Source organism: Hyperolius riggenbachi, chromosome 5 (genome assembly GCF_040937935.1).
Source record: "Hyperolius riggenbachi isolate aHypRig1 chromosome 5, aHypRig1.pri, whole genome shotgun sequence".
NCBI classification, from domain to species: domain Eukaryota; kingdom Metazoa; phylum Chordata; class Amphibia; order Anura; family Hyperoliidae; genus Hyperolius; species Hyperolius riggenbachi.
Genome location: NC_090650.1, coordinates 363,650,499 through 363,676,656, shown reverse-complemented (window position 1 = coordinate 363,676,656; position 26,158 = coordinate 363,650,499). Strand labels below are relative to the sequence as shown.

At 41.0% G+C, this 26,158-nt stretch overlaps 1 protein-coding gene across 1 annotated transcript in view; it reads right to left on the bottom strand.

Annotated features, from left to right (window-relative positions):
- Window positions 1–390: 390 nt before the first annotated feature.
- Window positions 391–26,158, bottom strand: part of PI15 (peptidase inhibitor 15) — a 49,518-nt gene continuing 23,750 nt past the window's right edge. The window contains exons 2-5 of the mRNA XM_068234829.1: window positions 4,429–4,547; window positions 2,059–2,191; window positions 1,855–1,970; window positions 391–598 (exon numbers count right to left, since the gene is read on the bottom strand). Coding sequence (XP_068090930.1) covers window positions 463–598; window positions 1,855–1,970; window positions 2,059–2,191; window positions 4,429–4,547 — 504 coding nt within the window. The 3' untranslated portion in view covers window positions 391–462. The remainder of the gene's footprint in view (window positions 599–1,854; window positions 1,971–2,058; window positions 2,192–4,428; window positions 4,548–26,158) is intronic.

Genomic DNA, 26,158 nt, shown 5'->3' with positions numbered 1-26,158 from the left:
CAACTAGATTTGCTGGATTTTACCTTACGCCATGTGCGGGTTCCAATTTGGTACATTTGATTCTTATTCCAATCAGCCATTGCACCCATGCAACATCATGAATAGATAACATACACTTATTACAAAAGACCGCAAAGCACAAAATAAAGTGGTGGAAAAGTAACAGAACAGAAGAAAGGTTCATACCTTAAGCATGCTATCTTAATGATCTTTTTCCTTTTATACACTGTCCTAAAATGGTCACATAACATTAGAGTGACTCCAGCTCCAACTAGAAAGATCTGGAACATAGCACCATTTAAAATAGCGAAGGAATGAGGTCAAATCTCAGTGATTACGAGTGATGATGCTGATCACTGACTACAAAATTCTGCTCCACATTTTGTCATCTTAATATATTGTATCTATATTATTGAAAAAAAATCTATAACTGCTTTTAATTATCAGGCTATACAGAGCATCTCACTTAAACCAGTATAAGTAATTTGATGTCACTCCTGGAAAGCACTGATTGTCCGTACAGGAACCCCCGTAACTTGGGGGACAGGCTGAGCATGGTACACCAACTTTATAAGGTGCTTCTCCAATCCAATTACCCCTAGAAAAAATGAAAAAAATGATAAATAAAATTGGTATTATTGTATATAAGAATATCAATTAAAGACATCCTCTATGAATTTTTAACTTTCTCCTCTCTCCGACTAACCTAACATTGCCTCCCCCAATCACAAGGATCAAAAATATTTTTTTCTCTCTGATATTTATGCAGTTTATGTCTCCCATGGTGACAATATCAAACATTTTGCACCCAGCAATGAACAGAACCAAACATGATTCAGTCTCGATGGAATTTGTAAAAGGGCCCAAACTAGAAGGTCTTTATGAAAGCAGCTAGGCAACTTGGTAAGTAAGGTTGCTTAGAAGGAAGCCCTGAGCTTACTTTAATCATTGTTGAGTATGTGTGGCTGCACTTGAAGAAATTAACAATCGAAGCCGCATAGAAGGTAGGTAATAGCTGATAAACTGACAGTCAGTTATGAAAATCTGTCCTGCTGTTAAAGCAAATCTGAAGTGAAAAACTAACAAGATGAACTTCCGCATTTATAGTATGACTTTCCTTGAATCCCAAAGTCTTCTTTTGGAGGTAAAGGTTTAAAAACAACCTTATGTACCTGAAACTGTAAAAATTTGAAACTTAAATTGTAAAATGTATTCACCTCCCATATAGACATATCTGAAACCTGAGGTGAGAAAGATAGGGAGGCTGCCATACATATTTATTTCCTTTCAAACAATACCAGTTGCCTTGCAGTCCTCCTAATCCTCTGCCTCTAATACTTTTAGCCATAGAGCCTGAGAAAGCATGCAGCAGATCAGGTACTCTGACTCGGCTGACTCAGGTGTGGATTAATCATATGCTTGTTTTTAGGGTTTTGACTCAGACACTACTTATGCCAGAAGATGAAAAGCACTGCCAGGCAACTGGCATTGTTTACAAGGAAATAAATATGGCAGCCGCCATATCCCTCTCACCTCGGGTTCCCATTAACTAAGGGAATTTTCTTTCTGTTCTCTAAATGCATATGTTGTTTTTCAGGCACACATGAGTTTTGTAACTTGTATTTAGTTATCAGCAAAAGTTACTCAGTTTTGACTGCAATCCAACTGCAGAGAAGTTGTTATTTGGAGTCTAAGAATTTTAATCCTTACAGTGAGAAAAAAGCAAAAAAGCATCACAATCTAGTTCAAAGTCCGATTGGGAGTGTACATACACTTTAATCTCATCAATTCTAACGTCACTTCAGGTACCCTTTAAATTGCCAAACAAATATGTATACTGAAAACTGGACTTACTTTGGAGAATAATTGCAGACCAAGTAGACAGCTCTTCTCCATACAGCTCCCCAGACATTCATATTGTAACAGGTGTGGATTGCACACCCTACTCTGTTAGTTGTAGCCCAAACCATCTGGTCAAGAAAAACATAGAAATTAAGTCAATGTTTCAATAGTCAGTCATGCAGGAAACAAAAAATGATATTTTAGGATGTAGCTAACTTGTGTATAATGTGTACACATTGGTCCAAAGCATCGCAGGGGACATCTGGGATTGCAGTCTTGAGGGTAAGGGAATGCATAGTCCTTCACTTCATCATACCATGGTTTCACCAGCTGTAATATAGACTGGTACCTACGTTAAAAAGAAAATATTATATAATGATGTCCAGGGTTCTTTCTCAAGGTACTCAAACTTGTCATGTCTTCATTTAATATTCTCTACAGGATACCCATTATGTGACTGCATTATGTTGAGAAAATATTGAGATGGTTCCATATGGGTCCCCAGTGGTGTAGCTAAGGAGCTATGGGCCCCAGTGCAAGTTATCCATTGGGCCTCCCCAAGCACTCTATACATAACAATTGATATGGTGCACCAAAACTTACCAAGGACTGGCACAGTATTAGAGGTGCAACAGAGGATGGGGAACAGTGTGTTAATGGTTACTACTGTTCAAAGCATCTAAAAAAATGACCATTACCAGCACAGGACCAATAAAGAGCTAATACTAACATTGAGGGAGGGCCCCCAGTGGGTCCTCTTGCCCAAGGGCCCCAGTATGATTGCAACCTCTGCATGCCCTATTGCTAGGTCACTGTAGGCCCCTAAGATTGCTTGAAGCCTGAGCTGTAACCTCTAATACTAGCTGGGATACTTATGATGCTTCTGTGCATTTGCAAAGGCTCCCACCCCCATAGGAAACACTCTACTTTATACTTAAACAGAGAACACAGAGTAAAGCTAAAAGATAGACTTTATCAGAACCAATTCCAGTCCACACTCCACGCTCTGCCACTCATACCTTTTGCATCCTGTTATACTGTCAGAGCATGGAGCATGGACTGGAAATGGTGCTAGGATGGCGTGAGGGAGGCTGCAGCCCCGATGAGCTAAACAGGACACCTGGAAGGGAACCTGCTAAGCCAGCCATGAGGGAGAGCCCGTACTAAACTCTGTGCCCTGATTTTATCAAATATTTATATATAATTTTTAATGGAGTTATGCTATGAGAGGATTATTATTTGAGGTTTCATGTGGAGGAAGAGCTGTTATCTAACAGTGAATTGTTGTCTGGTTATGAGATCGTTGGAAGGTGATATTGTTGAGAGGAAAATCGGAGCTTGGAGGGGAATCTGGTCTTAATAGGTCGTGGGTGACCTGGAAATAACCCCAAGGTGTTTGAAGACCCTGGTGGTCTCATCCATTTGGTGAGTGACATCATATTGAGTGTGATGGAGGTGAATAACATTGACAGCTAAGAAGTTGCTACATGAGAGTGTCGCTTGGACTGGAAGGAAACTATTGGACAGAGTAAAGCTCCCACCAATAATGGTACTGTACATTCAGCATGATAACATTATTACAGCTTCTATGCAGTGAGGATGCAAAGATCAAAGCATTCAGTAAAAGCAAAAATATACCAAAGATATTGCAGGGTGGTTAATTTAGTTTATTTAAAGTAAACCTGTGACATTTAAGAACTGAAAAAAATAGATACTTACCTTGTGAGAGAGAAGCCTCCAGAGGCCTCCCCCATCCTCCTTAATCAGGCTGTCCCAGCACTGATACCCCCGAAGTGCAGTAGTACTGCACCTGCACAGTAGCACAGACCCACTCCGGCTTCAGCGGAAAAACCAAGTCCTTGTTGAAGGTTTTTGTGGGGAGACAGCGTTGGAACGGGCCAGTGGAGAAGGACGGGGATCTGGAGGATGCAGAGCCTTCCCTCTCCCAAAGTTAAGTATCCTCATTTGGCACTTTGTTGTTTAATACTCACATGCACTACTTATTTCTCTTGTAGGGGCAATATGCACAAGAGTCAAGGCACAAATACAATATGGCTGTTGATCTGATCTTTCGCCTTTAACGCTTTCAGAATTTCTGATCCAGAACAAATATGCAGATTACTTAATCTGAGTCCAGCATGACTCCAGTGGCTTAATGCTTACTGCAGCTCTGACTCAGACACTACTTAAACCAAAAGCTTAGTTTGAAAGCTTGGTAAATGGCACTTTTAACCCATTAGTAGCTTCAAAAGTGTTATCTCTTTTGAGATACTGTAAGTACACTGCTTTTGACCTTAGTTGGCAGAACTACTTTTGCTGTAAATTCTTGGAATGCTATGATCTCTCTCTGCTAGTAAAAAATACAGAAACTGAAAGCAGAAGTCTTGTTATTCTCTCAACTGCCCCCCTAGGGACAAGTGGCCTAAAATACAGACTACAGCAGTACTATTTAGTAGCAAGCAAATGTAACAAATAAGAAATACAAAAAAATGTGCTAAAGGGTTCAAAAATGAAATAAAAATGTCAGCCTCCATATTTCCTTTAATTCAGGTTTCTTTTAATCAGTATTTAGTTGAAAGTATTTACCTTCCTGTCCTCACTGAGAGGTTCTGACCCAGAAATCTCATCAAGAATGGAGGTCCATGGTCCCATATGCAGGCAGCTGCCCAGGCTTCAGCTGACTTGGCCAAGTTATCATCCCAGACCTGCAAGTAACATGAGCCAAGCGACATTAGCAGGAGGGTTATTTATTTTCATCTTGGACTTTATTCACAACTTTCTTTTTGCATTATAATTGCTACTAGTTGAAACTAAAGATCAGCTTAAGAAAACATGGTTACTGGATACAAGAAAAATCAGCATAAAACAAACCACAATTACCGCCTAACGAAACTTGAGACTGTCCCAAAATACAAAGAATCTGAAGTCAGAGCCTTGTGCCCAGTTTCTATTATCTTGATGCTGGTTATAGGGGGGATTTATATTCAAGAAGTCCAAAATCAACTTACTGTGTGCCAGTTTGTCTATTATTTATGTTGAAATTATCAAATCACCATTGTTTTCTAAGTATGCATAACAAAAGCTTGAATGTGCTCTTGAAGCAAAATTTCGTGAAGCTGCACGTTTAACTTTCTAGCAAAGGGAACCCTCATACCTTTTGCACCCTGTTACACTGTCTATGCTATAAGGAATTTGTTAAATGTATTATCGGTTATATACACTACTGTGTATCCATACTACATACAGTAGCTCTATGAATGAAATATTATGAACATACTATGCAACAAATAAAACAGACTAAAATTACCTGATGACATACAGGGAGTGCAGAATTATTAGGCAAATGAGTATTTTGACCACATCATCCTCTTTATGCATGTTGTCTTACTCCAAGCTGTATAGGCTCGGAAGCCTACTACCAATTAAGCATATTAGGTGATGTGCATCTCTGTAATGAGAAGGGGTGTGGTCTAATGACATCAACACCCAATATCAGGTGTGCATAATTATTAGGCAACATCCTTTCCTTTGGCAAAATGGGTCAAAAGAAGGACTTGACAGGCTCAGAAAAGTCAAAAATAGTGAGATATCTTGCAGAGGGATGCAGCACTCTTAAAATTGCAAAGCTTCTGAAGCGTGATCATCGAACAATCAAGCGTTTCATTCAAAATAGTCAACAGGGTCGCAAGAAGCGTGTGGAAAAACCAAGGCGCAAAATAACTGCCCATGAACTGAGAAAAGTCAAGCGTGCAGCTGCCAAGATGCCACTTGCCACCAGTTTGGCCATATTTCAGAGCTGCAACATCACTGGAGTGCCCAAAAGCACAAGGTGTGCAATACTCAGAGACATGGCCAAGGTAAGAAAGGCTGAAAGACGACCACCACTGAACAAGACACACAAGCTGAAACATCAAGACTGGGCCAAGAAATATCTCAAGACTGATTTCTCTAAGGTTTTATGGACTGATAAAATGAGAGTGAGTCTTGATGGGCCAGATGGATGGGCCCGTGGCTGGATTGGTAAAGGGCAGAGAGCTCCAGTCTGACTCAGACGCCAGCAAGGTGGAGGTGGAGTACTGGTTTGGGCTGGTATCATCAAAGATGAGCTTGTGGGGCCTTTTCAGGTTGAGGATGGAGTCAAGCTCAACTCCCAGTCCTACTGCCAGTTTCTGGAAGACACCTTCTTCAAGCAGTGGTACAGGAAGAAGTTTGCATCCTTCAAGAAAAACATGATTTTCATGCAGGACAATGCTCCATCACACGCGTCCAAGTACTCCACAGCGTGGCTGGCAAGAAAGGGTATAAAAGAAGAAAAACTAATGACATGGCCTCCATGTTTACCTGATCTGAACCCCATTGAGAACCTGTGGTCCATCATAAAATGTGAGATTTACAAGGAGGGAAAACAGTACACCTCTCTGAACAGTGTCTGGGAGGCTGTGGTTGGTTGCTGCTGCACACAATGTTGATGGTGAACAGATCAAAACACTGACAGAATCCATGGATGGCAGGCTTTTGAGTGTCCTTGCAAAGAAAGGTGGCTATATTGGTCACTGATTTGTTTTTGTTTTGTTTTTGAATGTCAGAAATGTATATTTGTGAATGTTGAGATGTTATATTGGGTTCACTAGTAAAAATAAATAATTGAAATGGGTATATATTTGTTTTTTGTTAAGTTGCCTAATAATTATGCACAGTAATAGTCACCTGCACAAACAGATATCCCCCTAAAATAGCTAAAACTAAAAACAAACTAAAAACTACTTTCAAAAAATTCAGCTATGATATTAATGAGTTTTTTTGGGTTCATTGAGAACATGGTTGTTGTTCAATAATAAAATTATTCCTCAAAAATACCACTTGCCTAATAATTCTGCACTCCCTGTATGTAAGAAGTCACTAAATCACTAAATCATGACCTTTTTTTGTACTCCTCTAGAATCACCTCCTGGCATTCATGTATACAAGATTTCACACGTGTTTCACCCCTCCTCTGGAATCCCCTGCCTCAACGCATCTGTCACTCTCCAACCTTTGATATCTTTAAACATGCTATTCCTTTAGATTGTAAGCTCGCAAGGGCAGGCCTCTCTAACCCTTTTGTGTCTTGGAATTTGTTACATATTTATTCATATTACTTTTGTCATTGTAATTACCCATTCAATATTTTGTACTGAGTCTGTATTTTGTACCAACTCTGTATTTGGTATATTGGTGTATACCATTGTCTGTATTATTACTTACCTCATGTTTGTTGGAATACACTCATCTAAAGGATTATTAGGAACACCTGTTCAATTTCTCATTAATGCAATTATCTAATCAACCAATCACATGGCAGTTGCTTCAGTGCATTTAGGGGTGTGGTCCTGGTCAAGACAATCTCCTGAACTCCAAACTGAATGTCAGAATGGGAAGGAAAGGTGATTTGAGGAATTTTGAGCATGGCATGGTTGTTGGTGCCAGACAGGCTGGTCTGAGTATTTAAAAATCTGCTCAGTTACTGGGATTTTCGCACACAACCATTTCTAGGGTTTACAAAGAATGGTGTGAAAAGGGAAAAACATCCAGTATGCGGCAGTCCTGTGGATGAAAATGCCTTGTTGATGCTAGAGGTCAGAGGAGAATAGGCCGACTGATTCAAGCTGATAGAAGAGCAACTTTGACTGAAATAACCACTCATTACAACCGAGGTATGCAGCAAAGCATTTGTGAAGCCACAACAAGCACAACCTTGAGGCAGATGGGCTACAACAGCAGAAGACCCCACCGGGTACCACTCATCTCCACTACAAATAGGAAAAAGAGGCTACAATTTGCATGAGCTCACCAAAATTGGAAAGTTAAAGACTGGAAAAATGTTTCCTGGTCTGATGAGTCTATCAAGTCAGAATTTGGCGTAAACAGAATGAGACCATGGATCCATCATGCCTTGTTATCACTGTGCAGGCTGCTGGTGGTGTAATGGTGTGGGGGGTGTTTTCTTGGCACACTTTAGGCCTCTTAGTGCCAATTGGGCATCATTTAAATGCCACAGCCAGGCTACCTGAGCATTGTTTCTGACCATGTCCATCCCTTCATGGCCATCATGTACTTATCTTCCAATGGTTACTTCCAGCAGGATAATGCACCATGTCACAAAGCTTGAATCATTTCAAATTGCTTTCTTGAACATGACAATGAGTTCACTGTACTAAAATGGCCCCCACAGTCACCAGATCTCAACCCAATAGAGCATCTTTGGGATGTGATGGAACGGGAGCTTCTTGCCCTGGATGTGCATCCCACAAATCTCCATCCCACAAATCTCCATCAACTGCAAGATGCTATCCTATCAATATGGACAAACCTTTCTAAAGAATGCTTTCAACACCTTGTTGAATCAATGCCATGCAGTTATGAAGGTGAACGGAGGTCAAACACCGTATTAGTATGGTTGTCCTAATAATTCTTTCGGTGAGTGTATGTTGGCATTTAAAGATACTCTGAAGTCTCCTGAAAATGAGGTTTTATTTTAAAAAACCTCATTGACATTATTGTCCCTCTTAAAACGCCGTAGAACCGCGGCTGAAAACCCCCTCAATCACCCCAAACTCACGGCGGTACATGGCAGGCAAAATCCACGACTTTCTTGGTCGTGGATTTTGTTGCCACCTCTATGCGTGTCAAATCAGCGCATATCTCTGCCTCTCCCCCACCCCTCTCAGTGAAGGAAGACTGAGAGGGGCGGGGGAGAGGCGGCGATCCAGGCTGATTGACGCGCATAGAGGCCGAGCTGCGCTGCCTCTATGCGGAAGGAGCCCGCGATGTACCCCCGAGAGTTTGGGGTGATTGAGGGGGTTTTCAGCCGCGGTTCTGCTGCGTTTTAAGAGGGACAATAATGGTAATGAGGTTTTTAAAATAAAAACCTAATTTTCAGGAGACTTCAGAGTCTCTTTAAATTAATAATAATAAATCAAGTTTGATTCCTGCCAAACATGTATTTTAGTACCAGGTAGTATGGAAATGGTGAATACCGCTTTCAGTTTTTATCCTGTCCAGAAATGAATAAATCTCTGCAATGTGAGAAAGAAATAAATTACAACAAGTAGAGATTAGAGAACACAGAAGTGAGGCTGCTATTGTTGTGCCTTATCTCCTTTCCTGGTAACACCCTAGACTCACATTCATTTCAAATTATGGTCCTTGGAGTCGATACCAGAAAACAAAGTGAGGGAAATTATCCAAAGCATTAATTGCCTGGCAGCTGCTGTAATTTTTCCCTTCTGTATACAAAGCTAAAAAAAATGGCCTGATTTAAAGTGGACCTGAAGGAAAGCACAGAGAAATGCACATTGTATGCATTTAGAGAGTTTAGCCTCTCTTATTTCCCCTTATCTGTGACTAATCACACGTTTTAATTTGGTCTTGCAGCTGTGTCAGATGGCTGCCACAGCAGAGCAGCTAATTGGTAAATACAGTATGTTACCAATATGTCTGCTTCCCTGAAAGCAGGAAGTAGACACACAGCAGATTTATTGTGTGTCAACTGTAACAAAAATGTTTTCTTTTGAAGGTTAGTATGTTGTTGCTTATCTTCTAGAGCAGAAAGGAAGTTCTAAATGTCAGGTCAGCTTTAAAGTGACCCTGTTGTAAACTTGGACAATGTATTGTAAACAGAACACTTGAACTGAACATATTATATAGAATTTCATAAACAAAAACAGCAATAAAAATAGAAGAAGCTAAAACTACAATAATATACAGTATAAAGGGGAGAGTACGCCAGGTGCAGCACCACCCCTTATCTGTAACATTAGAGATATTTTGCTATAGACTTACCCAGTGCCCTATTCTCACACTAACCCCCCCCCCCCCCCACACACACACACACACACACACACATCCCCCCCCCCCACCCCACCTTGTACGTGCCTGACACTAACCTCCCTCCTTATTCCTAACACTTTTTTATAAACAGGGCTTTATATTACCTACAGTTCAGGTTTAGAAAAGCTTATCCTTAAATAATTTTCCATATATTACTGTACTTACACATGATTAAGGTTAGGTAAATACTAGCTGATGGCCCGGCATTAACCGGGTATGTATTTGGCTGGTGTTGGTTCCACCCACTTTTTGTAACTCTAACACACAATTACTCAATTACTCAGTGACCTAGGTTGTGAGTTTTGTGGTCTTTGGCATCTATAATTTGCATTGAAATGAAACAAATCTGATTGGTTATTTGTGGCTCCACCCCCTTTTCTGAATTTGAATCTAAGTCACCAACTGTACCAGGTTTGAGGCTTGTGCCATTAACAGTGCAAGAATGGCTGCAATTAAAAATTCCCCTTGAAAATCAATAGGTGAATTTTGAATGGCTTTTGTAGGCTCCACCCATTTTGTGAATATTAATCCCAGTCACCCAGTGGCGAACTATGCAAAGTTTGAGAGCCCTACCATATACAGTGTACGAATGGCTGCAGTTTACATTTTCACAGTGAAATGTGTGTTTTCCTCCTCCCACTGATGACCCGGGGTTGCCCGGGCATGAATTTGGCTGGTGTTGGCTCCGCCCACTTTTTCTAACCGTAACACACAATTATTCAATTACTCAATGACCAAGTTTGTGGGCTTTGCGGTCTTTAGCATCAATAATTTGCATTGAAATGAAACAAATCTGATTGGCTGCTTGTGGCTCCACCCCTTTCCTAAATGTGAACCCCAGTCACTCAGTTACCAACTGTACCAGGTTTGAGGCTTGAAATTAGTATTTGTCTCCGTCCACTTTTTGGTTTTGGAGATAAAAAGTATCTTATATGCTATTCCAGGTAATTTATGTGTGTTCCAAATTTCATTCAAATCCGTTCTGCCATTGTTGCATGATTGAGTAACAAACATCCAAACTTTTGCATTTATAATATTAGTAAGATTTTTGTATATTTATTGCCACCTATTGGTATTACTGGGAAACTGCATACTACTTATTTAATTAGTTGAATTTGACTTACAGTACTTCCAAGGTGAAAAAAGGATACAGTGTATGTAGTTTGCAAGCTAGTATGGGACCTGAGTAAAGATGAATCAGTTTCTCCACCTGCCAATTAAGTGACTACCTACTGGTTATGTACTGTAGCATCATCTGTTCAGTTTATGTTGCCAAGTTTTTCTCCAGGGTCACTTTAAAACACAGATTGTTTGTGAGTGACTGCTAACACTGTGCAAGCACAGAATATGTATGATTGCCGCGCACCTAGCAGCACCACAATACGGAGCTTTAACAAAAAATGTTGGCTGCAAGGAGAAAAATGGATATGTACCCCGATCCACTCACATTGAACAAAAAACATAGTATTACTCCTGAGTCCTGCACACTCAAAACCAATTTAATACCATCAATTAAATAACAATAAAAATCATACCACTCACGACGAGTAGCTCCACTAAAATCGCAACCACACTGTCACTCACATCCAGACACATCTGCAGGTATGCAGAGACATTACACACCTCTCACACTGAAAAGTCCTGCAGGATCCTGATAATGAGCCTGATGGTTCAGAGCGGCAGTTTGAGGATGCAAAAATATGCGAGCAAACACTTCAGTGGCAGATTAAGGATCCAATAAAAAAAATTCCAATAAAAAGTTCCACAATAAAACAATAAATTCTCCGGATCCATGCCAGTGGTATATATTATCCTCTTAGTGATGTAAAGCATAACACAGCATTGCAATAAGGCTGCATACTCACGACTCCTGTTATGAGTAGTGGTAACGATTTTTATTGACAGCTTCTAATGAGTCCCGTTACTTGGTAGGTATATCCAGTATAGCTGAACAGTCCGTTCTGACTCCTCCTTTAATGGACTGTTCAGCTACACTGGATATATCTACCAAGTAACGGGACTCATTAGAAGCTGCCAATAAAAATCGTTACCACTACTCATAACAGGAGTCGTGAGTATGCAGCCTTATTGCAACGCTGTGTTATGCTTTACATTACTAAGAGGATAATATATACCACTGGCATTGATCCGGAGAATTTATTGTTTTATTGTGAAACTTTTATTGTAATTTATTTATTGGATCCTAATTCTGCCACTGAAGTGTTTGCTCGCATATTTTTGCATCCTCAAACTGCCGCTCTGAACCATCAGGCTCATTAGCAGGATCCTGCAGGACTTTTCAGTGTGAGAGGTGTGTAAGGTCTCTGCATACCTGAAGATTTGTCTGGATGTGAGTGACAGTGTGGTTGTGATTTTAGTGGAGCTACTCGTGTGTGGTATGATTTTTATTGTTATTTAATTGATGGTATTAAATTGGTTTTGAGTGCGCAGGAGTAATACTGTGTTTGCTGTGCAAGCACAGCTTATAGGAACACTATCAAACAAAGGGCTTGATTTGCTAAGACAAATAGCATGCCTTATCAAAGTTAGCACGCCTTATCAAAGTGAACACACCTTATCAGAGTAGCATAGCGAGCGCTATGAACCCGCAGGGACTCAGGGCAGGACGAGTGGAGCTCTCATCATTGCCAATTAGCAGGCATAAGTTTGCTATGCTACTCTGATAAGGCGTGTTAACTTTGATAAGACGTACTAACTTTGATAAAGCATGCTATATGTCTTAGTGAATCAAGCCCATAGTGTTCTAAGATGACAATGTACAAATAAAGTCTATGTAGCTGTGTAAACATTTTCTTACTTTTCATGTTAAATATCAGAGGGAAAAGCTTTAATTCATTGTGTGTAGATTTCAGTTCAGTTGGCATGTTTCATTTGCACAGGTTTGCTTCAATATTACACCATTCTTTGCATGTCAGACTGCATATGAAATTACATACAATTACAAACAAGTTACATTTCCTCTGCTCTCTGCAGACAGTTCAGTCAGAGAGACACAGACAGCTGCCAGGAGCTTTCTCTCACACACAGGGTTAACAGATGCAGTGTGAGGGAGTCCCCCCTCCCTTCATGAATCAGCAGTCCAGTCAGATTTTGCCTCAGATGCAGTCAGTAAGTGTGAAAAGAATTTAAAAAACAGTAAACACAGAGATAAGCATTTTAAAATATACACCCGTACTTAACAGCACTTCCCAAACTATTCCTATCTCAATTGGAAAAAAACATGTTAATTGATAGTGTTCCTTTAACAGATGTATAACAGCCATGTGGGCAACTGACCACCCCCAGATCCCAATGCAATGGTAAGATCCACCAGCCAATGTAATGGTGCCCATACATGGTACATTTTTTTTTCTTTTTTGTTTTGATTAGATAATTTTGTTCCAATTTCATTTGATTGGATCGTTTTGGTTGAATAAACGGGAAATTTGAACGTTTTTATTGTACCATGTATGGGCACCATTACTCTGCTAATAATCAGTCACTTGGGACTTGGAGAATATGCACATTATGTGGCATGTGCTTCTGAGGAATATGCAAAGTTCTCATTGAAAATGGAAACTCACAAACTCATGACTTTTTCTGTATATGGCTGAAGAAGAGGAAAAGCCTTTCACGAGTTTTAAGGTGACCGCAAACAGCCTTTCTTGCATTGGTAGTTGCAGTGCATCTTCATTTCAAGTAGACAAGACACAGCAGCAATTCTGATCTAATGGCATCACACAAAGGACAGTAGAATGATGTTACCAACAGAAACTAGTCATTTCAGGTTTTACCAAATGAAAGTAACCTACATGTGTGGAAAAAAAGCCATTCCTTCATGACTAGTCTACGGAAGGTGACTTAAAATACACTTTTACTTGCTTAAAACTATCAGAAGTTGCTTCTGATATAGCCTGATGAAGTAGGCATCGACCCATGAAACACATTGCAAAATGTGGAGTTATGAATAAAGAGAATTTTGCTGATAAATTGACTTTTGTGAGTCCACTTGGGGAGGTAAGTCCACCACTACCTCCCTTTTTTAATTGTTTTTTAAACATTTTACTCTATTTTGGCACCTCTGGAATACTACTCATAGCGCATAAAATACACTTATATACAAATATATGGGCTATACATTTGTTGCAGAGTAGGGATGGCCAATGAGCTGTAAATGAGTCAATGCAAAATTATGGAAATTTTGCATGCAAATTTATGCAGCTTGAAAATGGACCAAAAGAGTTCCACCTTGGTGGATTTTCATTATTTGCATCTTATTGGCCATCCCTATGCCAGAGGTAAAAGTACTATAAATGACTTTTTTCCAATGTAGCTAACACTTACAGTAGGTATTATTAATCTAATAGCTGCAAATCTTTGACTGACAGGCTTTGGACTGGTCCCTCTCTTTATGGGGGATTCTCAGGGTTTTCTATACTTTTAAAACAACTTCCTGGATAGCAGAGCAACAGCCCAACTGCCAAAGTAGGGTTACTGAGAGTAGATAGGCTGGCCAGCACCTTTGTACCATTCCTTTCCAGACAGTTCTTTTCAAAACAACAAAAGAAACCTTCGGATTCCCCCATGACAGTCCAAAAGCTCTCAGTCAGTGGTTCTGGGCTGTAAAGGCCCATTCCCACTTCATAATTTTTCCAGCGATTTTTCAGATGACCGGCGATTGTTTGAGCAATGAACAATCATTCCCGTGATCTCGTGACGTGGGTACAGGCGCACGATTACGCAAATGAGGTTTGGCAACATGCGGCAATAACAACCATCATGGTGGATTGGATCTTTATGACCCCCAACAACTCTGTGCAAAGTGCCGCGGTCAGTGGACTTCCTGTTCGCACTTGTGTGACGTCACGTGTACCCACCCACAGAAAGATGGATTGGGGAATACTCATCGTGGAGGGATAGTTGCTGGGATCCATCTTCCTAGTCGTCAGCTGAGTATTCAGCTTTAGATTACTACCTCCTGTAAGTTGCATGGATGTATGGAAAGAGTCATCTACAGTGCATTTTGATCTGACAGAAATGTACATCTTATATCCATATATACTTTTATATTTTAAATATTACAATTTTCATCCTCGTGTACCTTTCAACTAAACCATTCAACTAAAGCATTTTAAAATATACACCCGTACTTAACAGCACTTCCCAAACTATTCCTATCTCAATTGGAAAAACACATGTTAATTGATAGTGTTCCTTTAATAGATGTATAGCAGCCATGTGGGGAACTGGCCACCCCCAGATCCCAATGCAATAGTAAGATCCACCAGCCAAAGTAATGGTGCCCATACATGGTAAAAAAAAATTCTTTTTTGTTTTGATTAGATAATTTTGTTCCAATTTCATTTGATTGGATCGTTTTGGTTGAATAAATGGGAAAATTGAAAGTTTTTATTGTACCATGTATGGGCACCATTACTCTGCTAATAATCAGTCACTTGGGAGTTGGAGGATATGCACATTATGTGGCATGTGCTTCTGAGGAATATGCAAAGTTCTCATTGAAAATGGAAACTCACAAACTCATGACTTTTTCTCAGGGGCGCTTCTAGCCTTTTTGTCACTCCAGGCAAGAAAACCTGTGGCGCCCTCCCCCCCCCCCCCCCCCCCCCCCATTGGGTGACAATCTATGGTGCCACCCCCTACATACATGCTCACACACACACGTGAAATGCAGATAATATGTCCCTCACAGATCAAATGCAGATAACTACAACAACAAATAGCATTTGTAAAGCGTCTTTCTCCCGTAGGGCTCAAAGCGGATAAGCATGGCTCAGAACAGTAATTGGATGATTGATAAATTGTGGTACAGATGAAAAATTCTATAAGTCTGCAAATGTCAGGATAAACAAGTGGCTTTTCATTTTGGATTTGAATAGCTCCAGGGATGGGGCTGTGTTTACTGGGTATGGTAGGGAGTTTCAAAGTATAGGGGTAGCATGACAGAAAGCTCTGTCTCCAAAGGTTTTGGAGGTGCACTCTGAGAATGACCAAGTTTATGTAACCTGCTCATCTGAGGAGAGGTGTGAAGCAGTTTCAGAAAGTCCTCCAGGGCCCAAATTGTGTAGGGATTTAAATGTTTAAATGGAGCATTCTCCATTTTACAGGTAGCCAGTGCAGTGTGTAATGAAACGGTGTAATGTGACGAGGCTGGTTTGTTAGTAATCTGGCAGCAACATTCTGTACTAGTTGCAGGCGGTCCTCCACAGATCAAATGCATAAATTATGCCTTGCCCCATAGATAATATGCAGACAACTTGCCCCCCACAGATCAAAAGAGAATGTCATGCACATCATGATAACTGTCAGTAAATACATTGGCAAAAAAGGAGTTGAGGACACTACTTGAACTTTCCCAAAGTGCACAGTAGCCCCTTCTTTGCCAATGTGTGTCCTGGGGTGCAAATACTAAAAGGTCCCTCAGTTTGAAAGGGCTCACATCCTGCACTGTTTTCCCTCCCCGACCCCCCCTCCCCTCCCATATTCATGGCTCTGACTGAAGGTGAGTGAGCGTAGAATGCCCTGTCCACTCCACTCTCCCTGTATGTGAGCTCTCCCACCCGCCTGTGCAAAACAGTCGCTGCTGGAAGCGTTTAGTGATGCTATTGAAGTATGCATTGCCAGAACGCTCCCAGTTGCAGCTGCAGTACACAACCATGCTGGAGTGCTGACTCTAAGGGAGCGTGGAGTGGATGGGACATGCCACACTCGATCAGCTTCCATTCAGTTGTTTTCGGTCAGAGCCATGAACAGGGGCAGACAGCCGGGAAGTTCCTCAGAGCGGCACAGTGATTATGAACTGCGCAGGCATGAGTTTCAGCGGAGCAGTGCTTTTCAGCGCTGCTAGATTTGGGCGCGGCCGGCGACTCCATAGACTACAATAGGAATCACTCCTATTGCAGCGCTCAGTGAGTAACGTCGGCTCCGTCAGAAGACAGAGCCGAGGTTGCTTAAAAAAACACAATAATTCGGCCTCCAGCAATCGCTGGAAGCCGAATTATATCATTCCCCCACTATCTATGGCGGTCTGGAGGGGTAATAGTAATTAAATCGGCCCGGACTTGTGCAGACGCAGGATCAGCCATATACCGGCTGTATTCTGCGCCCAAGTCTACCGGCGCCTATTTCAAATGTACTCGAGTTTCAGCCAGCATCTGTGCAGAAAGCACCCATGAACAAGCGCTTGCTTTTGCTGTGTTCGCACAGTTCATAACTGCACCTGCGCAGTTCTTTCATGCAGTGACACTGGGGAGGGGCAGGGTACCACGACGACAACAAGTCATACCAGCACACTCAGGAGGCGGTTATCTAGCCCACCCTGGGCTTCATTCATTTGTCAGGTGTCTCAGTGGGGTACTTCAATATTTTAACTTGTGGATCAGGGAGGGAGGGGTGAACTGGGGCAACATGACAACCACTGCTGGGGGAGGGGGTCAGAGGGAATTATGGTTTAGCCCCACCAGTTAATTCACATTCACATAAATAAAATACATATAAAAAATCATATACATATAAAAATCCAGAGCTTTGCATGCTCTGCCCTTAAATCCCCAATACCTCAGTAGCAGCAACTGTATAGCAGGGTGCATCTTGAGACACACGAATGTGCCCAAACGTTCCTGCAGGCTGGACAGCTAGGGAGATAGGAGGCAGAGCCATGTCATCAGCAGAGCCACACTGCTGTCTGTGAGAGCAGTGGAATGTGTAGGTGGCGACAGGGAGGAAAATCAGAGGGGAGACAGCCTCAGACTGGAGCTGGGAACAGCAGAAGTACTTCAGTTGTGCACGTGTGTTATTTACTGAGACTCTCTGCTACACACAGCTGCTGCTGCTTCTGTCTCCCCATTGCTTATCCTGCAGCCTGTACCTTACGAGAGCCTGCACATGATTCCTTCTCTCCAGGGCAGGCTGGACGGCAGATCTGTTGGTAATGGTAACCTCCTTCTCTCAGAACTTTTCAAGGTACCTTGGTCTTCCGTATGGTGGGGGCGGAGCAACATTGCATGGTTTTCCATTGGTCCAGAGGGAAGGGGTAGGAGGGGCAGAGAAAATTTGCTCTTTATCTATTGGTGGAGGCGGGGAGAAGGAGCCGATATGACGGAGCTTTAAACTAATGGGTGTCAACATGGTATTAGTGAGTGGCTGCGAGTCAGGCGCACTACAAGATCCAGCGGCCACCGCGCCCTGACAGTGAACGGCGCTCTAGGCAAAGGTTTGGGCTGCCTTTGCCTTCGGGCGCCCCTGCATTTTCTGTATATGGCTGAAGAAGAGGAAAAGCCTTTCACGAGTTTTAAGGTGACCGCAAACAGCCTTTCTTGCATTGGTAGTTGCAGTGCATCTTCATTTCAAGTAGACAAGACACAGCAGCAATTCTGATCTAATGGCATCACACAAAGGACAGTAGAATGATGTTACCAACAGAAACTAGTCATTTCAGGTTTTACCAAATGAAAGTAACCTACATGTGTGGAAAAAAAGCCATTCCTTCATGACTAGTCTACGGAAGGTGACTTAAAATACACTTTTACTTGCTTAAAACTATCAGAAGTTGCTTCTGATATAGCCTGATGAAGTAGGCATAGACCCATGAAACACATTGCAAAATGTGGAGTTATGAATAAAGAGAATTTTGCTGATAAATTGACTTTTGTGAGTCCACTTGGGAAGGTAAGTCCACCACTACCTCCCTTTTTTAATTGTTTTTTAAACATTTTACTCTATTTTGGCACCTCTGGAATACTACTCATAGCGCATAAAATACACTTATATACAAATATATGGGCTATACATTTGTTGCAGAGCAGGGATGGCCAATGAGATGTAAATGAGTCAATGCAAAATTATGGAAATTTTGCATGCAAATTTATGCAGCTTGAAAATGGACCAAAAGAGTTCCACCTTGGTGGATTTTCATTATTTGCATCTTATTGGCCATCCCTATGCCAGAGGTAAAAGTACTATAAATGACTTTTTTCCAATGTAGCTAACACTTACAGTAGGTATTATTAATCCAATAGCTGCAAATCTTTGACTGACAGGCTTTGGACTGGTCCCTCTCTTTATGGGGGATTCTCAGGGTTTTCTATACTTTTAAAACAACTTCCTGGATAGCAGAGCAACAGCCCAACTGCCAAAGTAGGGTTACTGAGAGTAGATAGGCTGGCCAGCACCTTTGTACCATTCCTTTCCAGACAGTTCTTTTCAAAACAACAAAAGAAACCTTTGGATTCCCCCATGACAGTCCAAAAGCTCTCAGTCAGTGGTTCTGGGCTGTAAAGGCCCATTCCCACTTCATAATTTTTCCAGCGATTTTTCAGATGACCGGCGATTGTTTGAGCAATGAACAATCATTCCCGTGATCTCGTGACGTGGGTACAGGCGCACGATTACGCAAATGAGGTTTGGCAACGTGTACCTTTCAACTAAACCAAAATGACTTCCTCGATGTTAGTAATGTGATGTGGCCTTTTATAATTTGTACAGTCAGAAAAGCTACTTCTTCAGCCTTATATAGTGGAAACTATCATTCTTGTTAAGAGAGATACACTCATCTGATGTCATATTTTTGGAGCAAAGTAGAACATAAACTCTGGAATTTTTACTTAAAACAGCAGCATCACAACATTGTTTGTGTTATAGGAGCAAGAAACCAAACGCTTAACAAAGCATTTACTTTCTAATTACATTTAGTCTTTGTTTCTACCCCCTTGTTTATTGGTTTACACTCTACAGTATACCCATTTAAATGTTTGGCATGGCCAGCACCTGTATAAACAAACTGCATTCTTGGTTGTACTGGACTTTTAATGGTAGTGTTTTTAACTAGAGGACAGGACATCTCAGTAAAGGGGCTTAGTCCTTTGCTTTCTGCTGACCCAACAAGAAGATGATACGTGCTATTTGTGATAATTTTTGCAAGTTGTATGCCCAAAATAGACTTGGCCTATTTAGCAGTAGCTAATATGTAAAAATGTAACCGCAGCGCAGTCAAAGCTAGATCTGAGCCAGAGCTCATGGAGGAGGAAGCGCAGTTATGCAACATTAGCATAGCTAAAGCAATGTATTAAATACAATCACAATAGTGAAAGTTCCAACAGAGCGAGGTCATTTTAGGCCAGTTAAAAATCCAAATGTATTTAACACACCTGCTTAAATTAATTTATATATACAAAAAAATTGTTTTTATGCTTTGCTTAAAGAGGAACTTCAGCCTAAACAAACATACTGTCATTAAGTTACATTATTTATGTTAATTGAAATAGATAGGTAATATAATCTCTTACCCACCCTGTTTTAAAAGAACAGGCAAATGTTTGTGATTTCATAAGGGCAGCCATCTTTTTGGTTGAAAGAAGGTGACAGGGAGCATGAGACACAGTTCAAACTGTCCTGTGTCCTGATCACCCCTCCCAGTTGCTAGGCAACGTGAATAACAACATAGGAAATCCCATCATGCTTTGTACAGCATCAGGGAAAAAAGCCCGGGCAGTTTTCTTTGATGGGGCGGAGCTTAACTAAAAATGTAGCTAAAAATTAGACTTCTAAAAGAAAGACAAAGGTCTGTTGCTGTGATACTGTTAAAGAAACACCAAGCCTTTTCAGTTCTGCTGAGTAGATTTTTAGTCTGGAGGTTCACTTTAATACGCAGTGTATATACTGTACATGCAACTGCTTTTAAGTTCATAGTAAATATTTTCTGAATTTAACCTGGAAGTGTGTACCTTTTACTAATAAATAATTTTCTTGTTGGACAAAGAGCAGTGGTGTTCAGAATATCTTGTACAGCAAGCTAGAGTTAAAGCAGACCCAAACCCAACATTTTTTTAATTAAAAATATTTAGTTGCACCACTCTGACACATACAAAGATAAGTAAACACTCCTTCAAGTCTATGAGCATTTCAGTACATGCTTTTCACCCTTCTCTTTTCATAACTAAGGTCATACAGGTGGCAGCCATCAGCAATTCCTCCTTTGCCGGACACCTCCTACTCCACCAGTCTGCCGGATTCTGTCCCGACAATATGAAAGGAAGGCAGGGGTTCCTCCAATAAATGTAAAATATTGTATTTTTGTCATCATGCAGCTGAAAAAAGGCTGCTATTTATTATTATAATTTAGAAAATAGATTTTATTTTTGAAATCTTGCATTTTTAATTTGGGTCCACTAATTTGGGTCCACCATCCTTGGTCTCATCAGTGGAGAGGACAAACACACCTACCGCAGCGAGATTGAGCGAATCTGCAACTGGTGTAAAGATAACATGCTTGTCCTAAAAGCTGCAAAGACTGTCGAGTTGGTTGTAGACTTCAGGAAAGTCTGAGCGTGTGACGGTCTCGAGAAAGCCCTCATAGAGGGGCGAAACGATCGTCGACCTACCTCCGCACCACCTGTAACCTCCTCCTGAATGATAAGTATTGCTGCCTAAATGTCTTTTTACTATTGAAGCTTTTTACTGGAAGAAACGCATTAAAGTTTGAAGTTTTATTGAAGTTACCTATGGCGAGTTGCTCCTGGATTATTTTAGCTCAGAATTTAGCTGGCTCATTAATTGCAGAAAGGGTGAATTAAAGGGGTGATTAAAATAAGACACATGATAACAGGCAGGGTTAATGGCACAGGTCAGGGGAGGGAGGTTAGGATTAGATGAAGATGAAGGACAGAAGGGAGGTGTTAATTCTAGAGGCAGTAGAGGGGAGATTAGTGTTACACACAAGAGAGGAAGGAGGTTAGGGTTGGGTACCAGTGATGCACTCCAGTTGAGCCACCCTTTAAATATGATAATGTTAATGACATTGACTTTTATATAAGGACAATAGAAGACTAGGTAGACAATTTCTAGGTAGCCTACATCTAGACTACATAGATAGAAAGGGATGGAGAATTAGCCCCAAATTTCCCCATGAACAATTAAGAAATTATAAAGCACTGCTACAGAACATACTGATGTACAACTTTAGTACTAGTTTTAGACCACTAGGTTATATAGACAATATTAGGGTAAAGTATCAATCGCCAATTTACTACAATTTATCAAATACAGCATCCAAAAACTACCCTATTCCTAACTCTTCACCTTGACATTTTCCTTACTTTAACCGTCCCTCTTCTCTATTGTTTAACACATATGTTACTTTAATCTATTGCTCAACACAGCTTCCTTAATAGCTCTAAGTCTAGCATCATAGGAAAAGGAATAGAGTTCTTTACTCTCTAAATCCCGTTATACATTCCCAAGAGTTGTACTGAATCCCTGAGACTTCTTTCATCTGTCTCTGCTCTTATAATACTATTGCAATCATATTAGTATACAGTTAAAAAAATAAAAAAAAAGACCAAGCCATGGCAAAAGAATAAGGTTGAAAATCAAAGAGCCTGGAGAGGAAGAAGGCCTCATAGAATATCTAAAAATCCAGAATGTGTAGAAAAGAGGAGGGAGGGGGCAACTTGGCTAGGCCAGGGTGAAAGGACTCTGGACTCAATAGGGATGGTATTGCTATTGCTGGTAATTTACTGCATACTGCAGTGTACTGACAGCCCTGTGGGTCATGCAGACATACCTAGTTTAGCTGTCCCGTTTGGTGCCATTCAAAATTTGGTACCAGAAGAGGTTTATAAAGGAAGGCATCACTTTGAGGCACTTTGTCACTTTAAATACACATATTGGTTGAGAACAATGGATTCTTGTTTTTTATACAAAGCTAGTTATGTTATAAATTAAAAAGTAGTATGGCAAAGGTCAAATGAGAATCATTTCTGTGCAAAGTATGCAGCCTGCTTTTTAATAGGCATTCAAAAATTCAGATTTCTGTGGCTGCAGCAATTGTTAACTTGCTTCTTAAAATGTAAATCATCTGGTCATAATAATGATCATCTGGTTAGAATGCTGTCCGAGTCATTCACCTGGAACAAGTATGCATTTTTCAGAAGTAGGTCAAGGATGGAAATTTCCAAGTTTCACTCCCAACAGTTGCACTTTCTAGACTAATTCTACATATATATATTTTTTTTATTTTGTTTTTCTATTGCTCCTGGTGATTGGAATCACTTGGCTTACCATATCTTCTGGGAATGATTTTGGTGAAAATTGAACCCTGTCCTTAAAGCATACATGTCAAAATATGTCCCACTGGCTAAATATAGCCCACAGAGCCATGAAACTTGTCCCACAAGAGCAGTAGTGTAGCTTAGGAGCTCTGGGCCACAATGCGCGTTTTACATTGGGCCCCTCAAGCGCTCTTTACATAAAATTTATATGGAGAAACAAAACATGCCAAGGACAACTGCAGTGTCAGAGAGGTGTAGGCTGGGGAGGGAAATAGTCTAATAATGGTTACAACTAATCAAAGAACATACAGTCCTGGCCAAAAGTTTTGAGACTGTCAAAAATATTGGAAATTAGAAAAGTTAATGCTTAAGTTTTTATAATAGCAATTTGCGTGTACTCTAGAATGTTATGAAGAGTGTTCAGATGAATTGCATAGTCCTTCTTTGCCATGAAGATTAACTGAAGCCCAAAAAAACCTTTCCACTGCATTTCATTGCTGCCATTAAAGGACCTGCTGAGATCATTTCAGTAATCGTCTTGTTAACTCAGGTGAGAATGTTGACGAGCACAAGGCTGGAGATCATTATGTCAGGCTGATTAGGTTAGAATGGCAGACTTGGCATGTTAAAAGGAGAGTGATGCTTGAGATCATTGATCTTCCATTGTTAACTATGGTGACCAGCAAAGAAATGCATGCAGCCATCATTGCGTTGCATAAAAATGGCTTCACAGGTAAGGATATTGTGGCTACTAAGATTGCACCTAAATCAACAATTTATAGGATCATCAAGAACTTCAAGGAAAGCAGTTCAATTCTTGTTAAGAAGGCTTCAGGGTGTCCAAGAAAGTCCAGCAAGCGCCAGGATCATCTCTTAAAGAGGATTCAGCTGTGGGATAGGAGTGCAACCAGTGCAGAAGTTGCTCAGGAATGGCAGCAGGCTGGTGTGAGCGCAGCTGCACGCACAGTGAGGCGAAGACTTTTGCAAGATGGCCTGGTGTCAAAAAGGGCAAAAAAAGAAGCCACTTCTCTCCCAAAAAAACATCAGGGACAGATTGATCTTCTACAGAAAGTATGGTGAATGGACTGCTGAGGACTGAGGCAAAGTCATATTTTCCGATGAAGCCCCTTTCCGATTGTTTGGAGCATCTGGAAAAAGACTTGTCAGGAGAAGAAAAGGTGAGCGCTACCAACAGTCCTGTGTCATGCCAAAAGTAAAGCATCCTGAGACCATTCATGTGTGGGGTTGCTTCTCATCCAAGGGCTCACTCACAATTTTGCCAAAAAACTCAGCCATGAATAAAGAATAGTACCAAAACACCCTCCAACAGCAACTTCTTCCAACAATCCAACAACAGTTTGGTGACGAACAATGCATTCTCCAGCAAGATGGAGCACCGTGTCATAAGGCAAAAGTGATACTAAGTGGCTCGGGGACCAAAACGTTGAAATTTTGGGTCCATGGCCTGGAAACTCCCCAGATCTTAATACCACTGAGAACTTGTGGCCATTCCTCAAGAGGCAGGTGGACAAACAAAAACAAACAATTTCTGATAAACTCAAAGAAGTGATTATGAAAGAATGGGTTGCTATCAGTCAGGATCTGGCCCAGAAGTTGATTGAGAGCATGCCCAGTCGAATTGCAGAGGTACTGACAAAGAAGGGCCAACACTGCAAATACTGACTCTTTGCATAAATCTCATGTAATCTATATATATATAAAATCGAATGTTTGTATGTATGTTTGTGTGTGTGTGTGTGTGTGTGTGTGTGTGTGTGTGTGTGTGTGTGTGTGTGTGTGTGTGTGTGTGTGTGTGTGTGTGTGTGTGTGTGTGTGTGTGTGTGTGTGTGTGTGTGTGTGTGTGTGTGTGTGTGTGTGTGTGTGTGTGTGTGTGCTGCGATCACTTGAAAACGGCTTCACCAATTTGAACGAAACTTGGTTTACAGATCCCTTACTACCTGGGATGATATGTTCTGGGGGCCTTGCATTCCCCCTACACACCTGGGCGGAGCTACAAACAGCAAATCAGATTTCACCAATTCATACCAATGGAAGAAATGGAAAAGGCTGCCATTCTCACAGGACTCAAGCCAGAGTCCCCACACTTGGCACAGTTGGTCACTTGGTGACCGAGGTTACAAATCCAGGAAAAGTGGGCAGAGAATAAAACAGCCAATCAAATTTCAGTCATTCATTTTTAATTTTCACCTCCAAGTGAAATTAGCATGGGACCCTGTCTTGGGAGCCAAACCCTCTCATGTGCCTGGTAACCCCCCACCCCCATCCCCCACCTCAATTTACCAAAAAGACTAGTGAAGTGAAGGCTAGCATCTTTCCTCGGGCCACATTTCACCTTGATCCTTTTCTGCCGACGCAACACTAGGGCAGGTAAATATTAAACTGCTCCACTGCGCTACTCTGCAGACGGAAAGGGGGGCTGCCCCCCATGTTCGTTAGAGTTATGCCACTTAGTTTGAGACTGTTCAATAAATGTAAAATCTTATTAACAATTTGGTCCGCAACTTTGTTTTACATTTTGGCCCCTTCGGTGATTGAGTTTGACACCCTTAAACTAGACAAATATAGCAATTTCTTCAGTGCTAGTGCTTAGAGACGGAGTGTGCTCCTTACTTAATTATGTTTCCAAGTTCATATGGCTTATTAGAGCAACAAGTACTGCCACGCAAGCAATTAAACAAGAACATTCCTATTCATTAAAGAACAAGCGACACCCATGCTAACCTAGAAATAAAAAACACATATATAAGTAGATAAATACGGTACTACTTCTACTTACATAACATAAGTATTTTGCTATCCATGATTCCTGTGAATTTTATAAAGGAAAAGCAGAAAATCCTATTGCAGGCAGTGGCCATTTTGCCAGCTAATGTTGACATCATATCCTCCCTCTTGTCCCCCCCCCCCTTCTCTTGCTCATTGTGTATACATTAGCTGCCCTCCTCCCAGAGTCTTCAGACACTGCCACTGAGGTGTATACTAGGAACTGCACTGTGGTATTTATTTACTTACATTTATTTACTCCTCCAATCGCTGAGTCACCTCAGACTTGCTTGTAAACACAAGTGATCAGAGGGTGTTTCTGATAAGCAGCTAGGCAGGGAAATAAATGGACGAGGATGAATATATTATAGATAAAAAGAACTCCCAGCATTCAACTTTTTGGCACTGACTACTAAAGGGCCAGTGCTCCTAAAGTATGTAATAACTCCAAATCATAACAGCAGAAAAAGTTTTGCAAGTTTTTAATGCAGGATTAGCATCTTCATCACTTAATACACTCAGACCAGTTGCTGTTGAAATTTGGTTTTTATGGTGGCAATACCGCTTTAATACGGTGGTTTGCAAAAGTATTCGGC